Source organism: Megalobrama amblycephala, linkage group LG2 (assembly GCF_018812025.1).
Source record: "Megalobrama amblycephala isolate DHTTF-2021 linkage group LG2, ASM1881202v1, whole genome shotgun sequence".
Taxonomy (NCBI): Eukaryota; Metazoa; Chordata; class Actinopteri; order Cypriniformes; family Xenocyprididae; genus Megalobrama; species Megalobrama amblycephala.
This window is the reverse complement of record NC_063045.1, coordinates 55,364,056-55,378,102: the sequence shown is the minus strand read 5'-3', so window position 1 is coordinate 55,378,102 and position 14,047 is coordinate 55,364,056. Positions and strand designations below refer to the sequence as shown.

At 39.5% G+C, this 14,047-nt stretch overlaps 1 protein-coding gene across 3 annotated transcripts in view; it reads left to right on the top strand.

The window, feature by feature from the left end:
* bmp1b (bone morphogenetic protein 1b) overlaps positions 1-14,047 on the top strand; it is a 40,229-nt gene that overhangs the window by 18,173 nt on the left and 8,009 nt on the right. For 2 of the 3 annotated variants that reach the window (XM_048180993.1, XM_048180995.1), the window contains 8 exons: positions 1,101-1,203; positions 1,418-1,534; positions 1,630-1,775; positions 5,418-5,613; positions 5,692-5,817; positions 8,532-8,695; positions 10,915-11,095; positions 11,462-11,587. In XM_048180993.1, the coding sequence (XP_048036950.1) occupies positions 1,101-1,203; positions 1,418-1,534; positions 1,630-1,775; positions 5,418-5,613; positions 5,692-5,817; positions 8,532-8,695; positions 10,915-11,095; positions 11,462-11,587 (1,159 nt within the window). The remainder of the gene's footprint in view (positions 1-1,100; positions 1,204-1,417; positions 1,535-1,629; positions 1,776-5,417; positions 5,614-5,691; positions 5,818-8,531; positions 8,696-10,914; positions 11,096-11,461; positions 11,588-14,047) is intronic. The other variant, XM_048180994.1, reaches the window with a different exon arrangement.

The window sequence follows — 14,047 nt, the reverse complement described above, 5'->3', positions numbered from 1 at the left end:
TGAAACAGAACATTTATTTTAAATTGTAAAATATTTCACAATATTCGTGTTTTTTTTTTTTTTTTTACAGTGTTTTTGATAATCTAAATACAGCCATGGTGAGCATAAGAGACATTTTTAAAAATCTTACCGACCACAAATGGTAGTATATATTGATGAATACGATTTTTTAAAAGTGTAAAAAAACATAATGTATTAATTTTGAAGTTTTATTAAGTGTTAGCAATGAGATTATATGTTTTTTATAATCAATTAACACTGCTTTTGTCATTTTTTTTACAAGATGGACAAAATTTGTCACTAAAAAAGTCATTCGGTTTAACCAAAATTTTGGTTTTACTGAAAGATAATTTCAAACAATGCTAACAGGCTGCTATCTAGCTAGCTCACAAATGGACAATCAAAAAATTTATATTTGGAACAATTTTTTAAAATATTACAACATTTTCCATGTTTTATAGTGGTTGTACCAAATGACCTGATCTTTCAAGTGAAAACATGAATTTTTTAAATAGTTAAGAGAGAGTTAGATACTTTGCTTCATGACCATATGGTCCTTTGCAGGTGTCTGAATGATGTCACATTCTGTCACATGATTCTGACCGCATGACTTGATCCAAAATGGTTCCTTTTCATTGGTTACTCAATAAACACTTAATTTTTCCAGACATTTTTTCTCATAACAAAGCAACAACTTCTACACATAATTTTAAAACCATTTTACACTATGTTAATATATGATGTTATAAAATCATGCCAGAATAAAAAATATATACATTTATTTCATTTTAAGATATTTTAATCACAAATGAAATGGCTGTATTGGCCTTTGGACGGTTAAATTGAATGACCTTTTGACACTTCAAAATCTTTAAAATCCCTTTATATGTAGCAAAATGTAATTAAAACCTTTTGGATTCAATAAAAGAGATCTAGTTGTACTTCCTTACATACTTTGGATGTCATATCTTTGTTTTTTATTATTATTAAGGCCTTTGGACAAAAAAAAAAAAAAAGACCCATCAAGTCATTGACCCATAAATAACCTTCTTCTGACCTCCAGCTTCTGTCATTTGCCTGTGTTTCTTTCTCTTTGTTAGATCATTCTTAATTTTACCTCAATGGATCTGTACAGAAGTCACTTGTGCTGGTACGACCATGTGGAGATCCGGGATGGATACTGGAGAGATGCTCCTTTAAAAGGTTCTCATATTTATTAAGATAATTTCTGCATCTTTTTGTCTTAAATGTGTTTTAATTGTTTTTTTGTTTTTTTGTTAGTATATAAAAACTTATCTTGGCTTTAGGATTACTGGAAAGAAGGACATGGATACAATTTGTAATACGTAATAAGTAATTGAATATTCCATCAACCCTCCATCATTTTTTTTTTTATCAATTTGTTGCAATGCTTCAGGCCGTTTTTGTGGAGACCAGCTACCCGAGGCCATCGTCTCCACTGACAGTCGACTGTGGATTGAATTCCGCAGCAGCAGTAATTGGGTGGGGAAAGGCTTCTCTGCTGTTTATGAAGGTACAGTATAAGTCCACTGATCATCTGCTGAGAGGCTCATCTGCCCATCTGAACTGATGTAGTGTTAATTTGTGATGTTCTGTCCATGGTTTCAGCTATTTGTGGAGGGGAAGTGAGAAGAGACAGTGGACAGATCGAGTCACCCAATTACCCTGACGACTATCGCCCTAATAAAGTTTGCACATGGAAGATCATCGTACCCCAGGGGTTTCATGTGGGCCTCATCTTCCAGTCATTTGAGGTCAGGTTCATGAGTCTTGCTTTTTTTGTTTGTTATTGTCATGCGGTATTCTAAAACTAGCCTCAGACAGCACTGCAGTGAGTGTCTGAAACAACAAAAATATATCAAGGTGGGTGCTTCTCAAGAAATGCTCTCTATTTATCATTTCACTTTTTATGGAATTTTTTTTTATTATATTATATTATATTATATTATATTATATTATATTATATTATATTATATTATATTATATTATATTATATTATATTATATTATATTATATTATAATTACATTATATATTGCTGTACTGTATTTAATACTGTTTATTTTTGCGAAAATTGATTGTTCCTCATTTTTATAAATACATAAATATGTCCAAAAATATACCAAAAATCTTGTAATGATGAGGTTGCAATTTAGTATGTTTAAAGGGTTAGTTCACCCAAAAATGAAAATAATATCATTTATTTCTTACCCTCATGTCGTTCTACACCAGTAAGATATTTGTTCATCTTCGGAACACAAATTAAGATATTTTTAATGAAATCCGATGGCTCAGTGAGGCCTCTATTGCCAGCAAGTTAATTTACACTTTCAGTGCCCAGAAAGGTACTAAAAACATATTTAAAACAGTTCATGTGACGACAGTGGTTCTACCTTAATATTATAAAATGACGAGAGTACTTTTTGTGTGCCAAAAAAAACAACAACAACAACTTTTCAACAATATCTAGTGATGGGTGATTTCAAAACACTGCTTTGAATTTTTTGTTTCGAAGATGAACAAAGGTCTTATGGGTGTAGAACAACATGAGGGTGAATAATAAATAACATTATTTTCATTTTTGGGTGAACTAACCATTTAAAATATATACATTTTACATGTAATATCAAATAACACACTACTGTTAAAGTTATAATCAAGTACTGTACATATGCTTTAGTATGTTAATCAACACATCAAGGGCCAGATTTACTAACAGCTTGCACCAGCACAAACTCTCTTTTGGCATTAAAAAACTACTGTCAGGATTTACTAAAGACACGCAGCAAAAAATTAGCGCAGAAAAGGCGTGGACAGGATCATCTGACCTTATTGCATATGCTTTTGTTGGGGTTTCCCTTTCAGACACAAAATTTATGGGAGGAGAGTATTTAAAAGAATCATGCAAGGTGATTTACTAAGGTTTGTGCTAGTCAATTGTTTATTATTTACCACCCAAAAGAAGCATGTCTCAAATCAGACGTTAATTTGTGGTGCTCTTGGTAGATTGTGTCGCGGTCAATACGGAAGTGATCCGGCTGTTTTCTTTCATTTGTACTTTGTCAGTAGTTCACGCAGAACTTTCCACTCCTATCTGCACTTTTTTGGAATTGTGCTCTTGCGCTAATTTACACTGTTTAGTAAATTGGGCCCAGTATTATTTAAAATGTACATTATATTTAACTTTTTTTAAAAGTGTACTTAACTTTCTGGTGCTCTTCGAATTTTACGTTTTTTTTTTTTTTTTTTTAAATAATTTTTTACTTCATTGGAATGGTATGAAACTTGATAAAGGTTTTGGCACTTGCTATATGAACACACACACAAAAAACCATGGACATGATTCAAAAAGGTTAAATGGTCCTGAAAAAAATAGTCACACCAGATTGGAAATAAATAGGAGATGAATTTCATCTAGTGAAAACTTTTGGTACTGTGGCCAAACAAAATCTTACTGAAAGCTCATTTTTTGAGATAAAGTTTAAATTTGGAACACAACTTGTTTAGATTTATGGCTTTGATTTTCTTGCAGTTTTAGATTAAAATGTGTTTTTGAAAATATATATTTCATAAAAGAATTGAAAATAGTATTTTTTGCATTTTTCATAACAATAAATGTAAAATTCTTACAATACTTCCTTTTTTTTTTAAAGTTTTTTAAACTTTCAGCAATTTAAATTTCAGCAATAATTTGCCAAGTGTCGTCTTTGAAAAGAGATCAAAATGAAGTCTTAGCTCTAAAACATTCAAAATGTATGACATTTCATTTTCAGGTTTGTGCTCAAAAAGTGAATAAATGGATTATAACTGCAGTGCAAATATAATTTTGTGCCATAAAATCCCCTAAAAATACTAAATATTAAATAAAAAACATTATCAAACTAAAATATAGTACATTAATTTCATTGAAAAAAATAAAAAAAAGATTCTGTCATTTTTGACTGACAGGCGAAGAGCACCAGAGGGTTAAGGGTGTTATGAAATATAGGCCTGGTTTCACAGACAAGGCTTAACCTAAGCCAGGATTAGGCATTAGTTCAATTAGGCATTTAAGTAGCTTTTATAAATGTACACTAGAAGAAGAAAAAAACATTACTGGTGTGCATCTTGAGACAAAACAATGGCAGTGACGTATTTTAAGATATGTCAGTAGAAGCTGCTTTCAGTTAAAACAGCATAAACTTGCATTTTAGTCTAGGTTTAGCTTAAGCCTTGTCTGTGAAACTGGGGGATAGTATGTATGAAAGTGTACTTTAATTTCATTAATGTTATATTATCTGCAAGTAGACTACATTTTTATAAAAATAAACTTTTATAATTTGAAGTATTCTACAAGCACATTTAAAGTCGGGCCAACACCAACAACACAAACGTCTAACCAATCAGCATTAGGGGGCGTATGATGGTTGAGTAGACAGAATGAGCAAAAGGGAGATTTGAAAATAAGAAAAAAAAAAAACCTGCAGAACGAGAGATGGGAAACAATAAAATGAGCTCAAAAGGATATCACTAGAATTAAGGTTTATGACTGGACAAGTGCTTTAGGACCCGTGTTTATATTAGAAAAGCTTTTCTGTGCTGGAGAGAGCTAAGTGGGAAGGCCTGAAATCAGATGCGGAGGCTGCTTTGATCCCGCTTCCCAAGTGAGTAACACTGGGTTTGATTTTCTGGAGCTGCTGTGCTGTTTGCGACTAACAATGAACACTTTGTATTTACTCTTGTGTACTGTACGTTCATTTTTTGTGCTTCCTTGTTCGTTCATCAACTGCGCTTTATTTTTCGAGAAGCGTTTTGTAGTGTGTCAGCTGTGATAAACAGACATCCGCTCGCATTGCGTGTGTAACAGTGTCCAGATAGTGAGAGTTGAGCAGTTAAACCACTGCACACTGACGACTGCGAGAATGTGGTGTTTAGTCTCATTGTCAGTGCACTCGCCTCGCATGCCAGCAGCGGACGGGCCGGGGTTCGAGACAGACTCAGAGCAATGAAGAGAGGGGTGGGTTTGTTTGGGTTGATTTCAAATATCAACAATGTCCAACAGCATTGTTCAAAATCTACTTACCGCACCTTTAAGTAGAATTAAGCACATGTTTTCAGAGGTGTTATTATGAAGGAAAGTGCAGAGAGAACATCAAACGATGGGAAGAAAGAGGGGGAAATGGACTGGGAAATAAATATACATAAAATGTTAAAGCCATTGATAAGTAGAAAATACAACATTAATCCATGAAATGTCTGTGATTTACTGCGGCTTGAGCTTGTTGTCATGGCATCAAAGTGGTTATTAGCAATAAGACAGTCTTGCGTTGTTCCTCACTGACTGTTCTGACAGAGAGATGTCACAAGTAACATTTCTATTAAAATCCTTTCTCATGAGCTTCTCTGCTTTCACACTCAGATTGAGAAACATGACAACTGTGCTTATGACTACCTGGAAGTGCGAGACGGCGATTCTGAGAGCAGTTCTCTACTGGGCCGTTTCTGTGGCTATGAAAAGCCAGATGATGTCAAAAGCAGCTCCAACCAGCTGTGGATGAAATTTGTATCGGACGGTTCTGTTAACAAAGCTGGGTTCGCAGCTAATTTCTTTAAAGGTGATACTCCTAAATTGCATATTGATTGCTTTGCCTACTTTTGTGACCTTCTGACTTTGAGGTTTGCTTCTAATGCAGAGATAGACGAATGCTCTAGGCCTGATAACGGGCACTGTGAGCAGCGCTGTATCAACACCCTGGGCAGCTACCACTGCGCCTGCGACCCTGGTTACGAACTCGCCCCGGACCGCCGCAGCTGCGCAGGTGATACCAATAACTGTTCATGTAAAATGCCCAGCAAAGTGCTAAAAACCATTCAGAACATCCTAGTTACTATCTACCCCTCTAGCATCATGTGCAGGGTACTCCATTGCCTTTAGCTGTTTGCCTTATGCATCAGATCAAGATGCAATTAATTCTTTGCATGCATTTGAGGAAATAGATATCATTTTATAAATATTTGTTCTTGCATAGATATTTTGGAGCACCTAACCCCCACTTCTACCCTAAACCTAACCACTTCTCAACAATTTAAAACACATAACAGGCAAATAAAATTACAGTCACAGATATTTGCTGCAAAAACTGGGCAAAAACAGCATAAAACTATTACAAATAAAAAGAAGAGTGTAATTGCTGAAAATTATCCAGCTCAGTGAACACAGTCATATCTCATTCAAAAGATACACCGAGACATTAGCATGACTCAATGAGAGCCAATGCCATTTCAGAATCAAAGCTGACATAATGCTTCTTCTGGTGGACATTTTTGAATGTGAGCTTTACGGTTGTAGGCGGTGAAGGCTTTATGTCTGCTCCTCGCACAAATGGCCTCATAACACTTGGAAATAATTGTACTGTTTGAATCAATTGTGACTGTAGAAGTATCTGCCTGTTATATCCTGCATTTTATATACTATAAAAGGTTAGGTTTTGGGTAGAGGTTGGGTTTCATGCTCAAAAATGAATAGTGCATGTTGATGATGCTAAAGGTGAACCCTATGCATTAAAAAGTGACATCAAGGGGTTCTGACAAAGAGTCCACATGTGACAAGTTGAATGTGAGCACATGCTTATTCTCAGGCCTTTTGTACATTTTTTAAGGAACCAACTGTGAAATCTGGTTGCTCTTTGACAAACTGCCATTACCGATCAAGAAGAAAAAGAGTGTGATAATTATATTCCAGTTCAAAGGGACTAATTCATTCACTGCTCTCCAATTAGGCTTTGATGGTTTTCTGAATGGTAACCTACTTTACATCATATCAGATTTTGATTGCAGTCATTGTTAATGTAATTGTACTGGAAAATAGAATTTTATAGAGAATTAGAGATGATCTGTCTTGCCTTGAGCCAGTACTCATCCACCCAGGGGCTGGTTACATAAACCGCTAAGACTAGTCTTACAAGTTAGTCATCAACTTTTTTTCAGCCAGTTAAAACATACATTGGCATTGGCCTAATTTGATACCAAAAAGTAAGACTTTCTGCTAGACTTACTGGTCACATTCTCTTTAAGAAATGTAAAAATCAATATATAACTAAGTACACTGTAAAAAAAATCCCAGTAAAATTTACGGTAAAAAACCGGCAGCTATGGTTGCCAGAACTTTACTGTAAAAAAATACAGTAGCAACATAAAAAAAATCTGTTAATTTTAATTTACAGTAAAATAACGTATTTCATTAACTGATATAATGTTAATTTACTAACCTAATGAAGTACTAATATTTGTTTTGTACCTTTATAATACACTGACAGTCATCAAACACAGTGGTGATAAGATTCACATAATGAATCAAAGCTCATCACAAGCAGCTTTTCCACAAGCTGAGGAGGACAATACTAATATATAGAAGGTGCACACAGTGTCATTCACAAACACACTAAACACCATCATGGTAACATGCATGAAATTTTAAAAATGCAATAAACATTAATTTAACAACATTAGATGTAACATAAAATCCTAATGTACATAACTGATTAGAAAAAAATGAGAAAAACTAAGAAGAAACAGAGTTATTTCAACGAAAATATATCAAATGTGAAGTGTCACGCAGGGAATTGTGGGAATGTCAATTTACGGTTTTTCACTGTAAATTTTACAATGAATTGTTATTTTTCACTTCCAAAAACTGTGAATTTAACGGTATTTTACCGTAAAATTACATTAAATGTACCGTTAGATCTATTACAGTTATTACAGTTATATAGTACAGAAACTTTCTGTAAACCAATTCACTGTAGAATTTTTACAGTCTTTTACTGTTAAAATCGCGGTCATTTTTTACAGTGTAAAATCACAGAATTACTCAATTAATTGCAGACAATTTGCTTTTTTAAAGGAATCATCTTGGATGGGAGTAGTTTTCTGAAACTTGTTTTTCTGGTGCATGAACCATAATCATAGGAGGACTAATGATTTTGCACACAGAGCTTCAGTATCTCATAAAAAGAGCACACATAGACAGCATCTAGGGAAAGAGATCTCTCCTCTCTCTGTTAGCAGCTCTTTGATGAGATTCATGGTTTTCATTGCAAAGATAACAGCAAAGACACTTCACTAATTCTAGGAATATGGACTCATAAAAGGCTTATGTTGCTCATGCTCATGCATTCATTATGCCAAGCAAACTTTCAATTCATGTTTAAGAATGGGGAGCAATTCTGGATTACATGGACTTGCATCTAATGTGTTGTCATACAGCTGACTTATTGATGCTTGCATTCAGTTTGCTTTAGATCTTTGACCAGCTTTGATGTGTCTGGCAATGGCAAAAAATTAATAGAGTTGTTGAAAGCAGGAACATTTCTTCTGAAAGGCTTCAAAAGCGGTGTAGTCAGAGATTGGCTAGTCAGAATATTCGTGTTTAACATGTTTAACAATCTGGGTCATGTTTGTCTCTATGTGTGTTGACTTGCCTCACAGTCTAAGTCTATCAAACCTACATAATGACTTCTCTATTTGATCCCAGCAGCTGCCTGTGGAGGATTCATCTCCAAACTCAACGGCTCCTTTACTAGTCCAGGATGGCCGCAGGAATACCCGCCCAACAAGAACTGCGTGTGGCAGCTCATTGCACCCGTACAGTACCGCATCACGCTGCTTTTTGATAATTTTGAGATCGAGGGGAACGATGTAAGTTGACTATGCTGGAGATTGTGTGACTTGGTTTCCAAGAGCAAATTATCATTTGACCACAATGACAATGAAATAAGCTATACATTAAAGGTACACTATGTTTTGGCCCTCTAGTGGTTAAAAAACAAAACTGCATGCATTTTGCAGAAGAATGTAGTTTTGGTTGTGCTTTGGCGCTGCGTGACTGTGCGGATGAATATGGTTCTTTCTCATAACTAAAAAAGAGTGAGAGATTATCCTTCTGCTCCTAAAACATTCACTACTAGGCTAAAAGGGGAGCTATTATGCCCTTTTTCACAAGATGTAATTTGTTTCTGGTGTCTACAGAATGTGTCTGTGAAGTTTCGGCTCAAAATACCCCACAGATCATTTATTATAGTTTGTCAAATATGCCCCTATTTGGGTGTGAGCAAAAACATGTCGTTTTTGTGTATGTCCCCTTAAATGCAAATGAGCTGCTGCTCCCGGCCTGCCTTCCAGAAGAGGGCGGAGCTTTAATAGCTCATGCTTCGGTTGCTCAATGACAACAAACCTGGAGAATCTTACGCAGCCAAAATGAGGATTGTCAGTAATGGTGTTCAGCCTTACATTGTTCAAACCAGAGTCGGACACTGATGGAAAGACTCAGGAAGAAGTTACAACTTTTAGAATGCATCTGGACGGTACTGAATGGTTAGTGGATAAATGTATGTAGTTGCTGTGGAGTTGATTCACCTAATCATCTGCTGTCACGTTAATCTTTTGTGGAAGTCCAGCGTTGAATTGACCCTCATTTGTGAAACAGTCCGGCGTAAAATGATGGCAACAACACTCTACTACAACAACTCTTCCTCTTCTCCCAACATGGCCTCACCCCCTTTTGTTGCATGTTCTCGTGGTCACGGTTTATGTAAATTTTGGGGTATGTGATGTCACAAACCCGGAAAGTGGCTTGTTGTAGTCCCTACCAGCCATTTGTTGTAGTCCTTAAAAAGTGATTTCTGTGAAAGAAAATACCTCCCTTTGCATTGAATTTTGAGTGTTGTAACTTTGCAGATGTTGTTTATGCTCAAACAGCAACATAGCACACCTACTAAAGCTAAAAAAGGCAAATCATAATCAAGGACCCCTATAAGATATATAACCAGCTTAGATAGAAAGGATCTCATGCTGACTAGCTGAAGACGTTACTGTAGTTATACCCATTAATTGACAAGGTAGTTCCTTGAAAATAAATTCCAGCACAGCGCTACAACAACCATAATGAAATGATTCTTCACAATAGATAATGCTTTATAATAAACTCTGTTAGAGAGCTACGTATGGCAATTTATCTATTCAATAAAATACTTTACTCACCTTTTGAGGAATAAAAACACCATCTCCCCATTGTCTTTACAACATTTCAAACCCCCCAGTTTGCCATCTCTGAAAAGCTAAGCGAATGTTGATTCTTGTTTTATTACGAGCTCTGTCTCATTAATTCTTTGCCAGAAGACTCTGCTCCGTTTTTTTTTAAAATGGGTGATTCCCCAAGGTTCGATATTTAGTTGCACAAATCAACCTATGCCACTTCCATTTGACACAGGCATAGGTTTGTATCATGTTGTATCATGATTATTTGTGTCATGTCATATAATGTACTTCATGTAATGAGATTTCACTCCGTACGAAACTTCAAAAAGCAGTTCTTCTCTACTGTGAAACAGAGGTGTACGTTACACTTTTTGCACATCACTTTACTTTGGGTGTTCCTGTGCACCCAGGAACCCTGCATCTTCCCTTCTTGTCACACATTATTTGCTAATGTGAGGTATGGTCCAAGACATCTCTGAAAAGTACCCCTTATCACACAATGTTGCCCTGAGGCAACAAAAAGAAAAACTGAATTTCTGATCATGCAAAATAAAAAAAAACTTCATAAAACCTGACAAAAGGCTTCTCTACACCTTCACACACACACACACACACACACACACACACACACACACACACACACACACACACACACACACACCCCTAATCTTGCCTCCTTCTCACACCTTGTGCTCCTGTGATCATGTGTAATATTAGAGCCAGACCACTTATAATAGGCTTGCCATTAATCAGGGTAAGACAAAAACAAATTTTGGAAGAAGGATTAATGATGTATTGACTCATTATTTTAATTTTGAATAAAAAAAGTTACATTGTGTACCTTTAATGCAAAACATTGGTTGTTGTCTGTCTGTTTCCAGGTTTGTAAATATGATTATGTTGAGGTACACAGTGGTTTGTCCACTGACACAAAGCTTCATGGGAAGTTCTGTGGCACAGAGAAACCAGAGGCGATCACGTCCCAGCTCAACAGTATGCGTGTTGAGTTCAAATCAGACAACACTGTGTCTAAGAGAGGCTTCAAAGCTCAGTTCTTTTCTGGTGAGCATGAGATTTGATTTGCGGTTGTCTTCTGCAACGTTAATCGGCTAACGAACAATATTATTAAGTTTCGTACAGTCTTGACTTTCTTTTCTGACAGTTTCTGACTCTTTTTAAAGAACAATTCTGGGTTTGGTACAAGAACTTTCAGAAAGTAATGTCAAGCTGTCCTTCAGTTTGTAAATACATACATTTACAGTAATGTACTTACAATGGAAGTCTGTGGCAAAGTACAGTACTGTCAAGTTTCCTTTAATAGCCTTCATGAATGTCGTAGGCTCCTCTTTCACTGTTATTTATATAAATGGGCGTATTGTGTCAATCAACAAACTACAGAATAATGCAGTTCCTCTTTTTCTCTGGCAGACATGGATGAGTGTTCTAGGGAGAATGGAGGTTGCCAGCATGAGTGTGTTAACACGTTTGGGAGCTACAGCTGTCAGTGTCGCAGCGGCTTTGTGTTGCACACCAATAAACACGACTGCAAAGAAGGTTTGGCTTTACATTACATCATTCTTGTATTAGAAAATATTAGTGATCTGTGAAATAAACCATTTAGAGAGGCAGGGAAACGTCTCGGTTACGTATGTAACCCTCGTTCCCTGAAGGAGGGAATGGAGACGTACGTCAGTAGTGACCGACGAATTGGGATATCGCTTAGAGAGCCCTATCAGCTTCGTGTGAACTAAAACAAGCCAATGGAATTGGCGTGCGATATTTGCATAATGCGCACCGCCCCCGACAGGTGTATATAAATAGGAAGCGGATGCAATTGCACTCTGTTTTTCGCTGAGGAGACAACTGGTGTCCGCACTACAGCGAGGGTACAGAAACTGTGGCGAAGGGACGTACGTCTCCGTTCCCTCCTTCAGGGAACGAGGGTTACATACGTAACCGAGACGTTCCCTTTCAGTCGGTCACGTTCGACGTACGTCAGTAGTGACCGACGAATTGGGATCCCAACTAAAGCGCCACAGTTACGAAACCCCTTCCAGTGCCCAGCGCAAGCTCGGCTACCCATAGCACCAGCTGGAACGGTGAAGGGGCGAGCTTACGCCGAGAGAGTTTACTGCTGTCTTACCGAATACCCACTAAGTAAACTAGACTACACTGGGGAAGCGAACCCGTAAGGGACGCTGCGGAGGCCACTACCTACCCAATGGGGGAGGAGTTTACGTGGAGAACACACATATGGACTGGCCCGGGGGGCAGTACGCATATGGGGTCCCTGGGATGGCTCCACCTGGGTAGGGGGAGACTCATCTGACAGGTGACAGCAGAGCTGGCTCTGCTAAGGGAAAGACACGGGCTCGCCGTAGGGAGTTTAGACCCGTGGACAATTACACATATGGGACCGCTCACGTAGAGGGGTCACGACATATGGGCCCCAGCCAACAGACAGCGTCAGCGACGGATGTAGGCCTGGCATCAGACACTCCGCAATGTCCGAGCCAAAGGGGGAGGCGGAGGAACTCGACAGGGTTCGCCAAGCGGGGAACACGACTGGAGTAAAAGTATGCACGTATCCGGCCAGGGGGCGGGAATGGCATTGCAAGCCGACACTTAGAGCGGGTACAACACGTCTACCGACTAGTAGATGCGAGTACACGTGAAGATACCGGCTCTACACGTAGGCTATAAAACCTAGCGAACGTGTTAGGTGTCGCCCAGCCCGCAGCTCTACAGATATCTGTCAGCGAGGCGCCATGAGCCAGCGCCCAGGAAGAGGCCACCCCTCTGGTGGAGTGGGCTCTCAACCCGAGCGGGCAAGGCACGCCCTGGGATTCATACGCCAAGGCGATGGCATCCACTATCCAGTGGGCCATCCTCTGCTTGGAGACAGCCTTTCCCTTCTGCTGGCCTCCGTAACAGACAAAGAGCTGATCTGAGGTCCTGAAGCTTCGCGTTCTGTCCACGTACACACGCAGAGCGCGGACGGGACAGAGCAAAGCTAGGGCTGGGTCTGCCTCCTCCGAGGGCAGCGCTTGCAGGTTCACTACCTGATCTCTGAAGGGAGTGGTAGGAACCTTGGGCACGTATCCAGGCCGGGGTCTCAGGATGACGTGAGAATCACCGGGCCCGAATTCTAGGCACGCTTCGTCGACCGAAAACGCATGCAGGTCCCCTACCCTCTTCAGGGAAGCCAATGCAACCAGAAGGACAGTTTTTAGGGACATAACCTTCAGGTCGACTGATCGCAAAGGCTCAAAGGGATGACCCCGGAGAGCTGTGAGAACCAGGGTCAGATCCCAAGAGGGTACGGAGGAAGGGCGAGGAGGATTCAGTCTCCTTGCCCCCCTCAGGAACCTGACGATCAGATCGTGTTTCCCCAGGGACTTACCCTCAACTGCGTGGTGATGTGCAGCGATAGCGGCAACATACACCTTCAGGGTGGAGGGAGACAGCCTTCGCTCCAACCCTTCTTGCAGGAAGGAAAGCACAGATCTGACCGAGCATGATCGGGGGTCCTCTCGGCGAGAGGCGCACCATTCGACGAACAGGTTCCACTTCAGCGCGTAGAGACTCCTAGTGGAAGGAGCTCTAGCGGAAGTGATGGTGTCTACGACCGCTTGCGGGAGATCACTCAGAACCTCCGCATCCCGTCCAGGGACCACACGTGGAGGTTCCACAGATCGGGACGCGGGTGCCACAGGGTGCCCCGTCTCTGAGTCAGGAGGTCCTTCCTCAGAGGAATCGGCCAGGGAGGGGCTGTCGCGAGGAGAATGAGGTCTGAGAACCAGGTCCGAGTGGGCCAGTACGGAGCCACTAACAGAACCTGCTCCCCGTCCTCCCTGACCTTGCACAGGAGTTGTGCGAGAAGGCTCACTGGGGGAAACGCATATTTGCGTAGACCCGGGGGCCAGCTGTGTGCCAGGGCATCCGTGCCGAGCGTGCCGCCGGTCAGGGAATAGAACCACTGGCAGTGGGCAGTTTCCGGGGAGGCAAACAGGT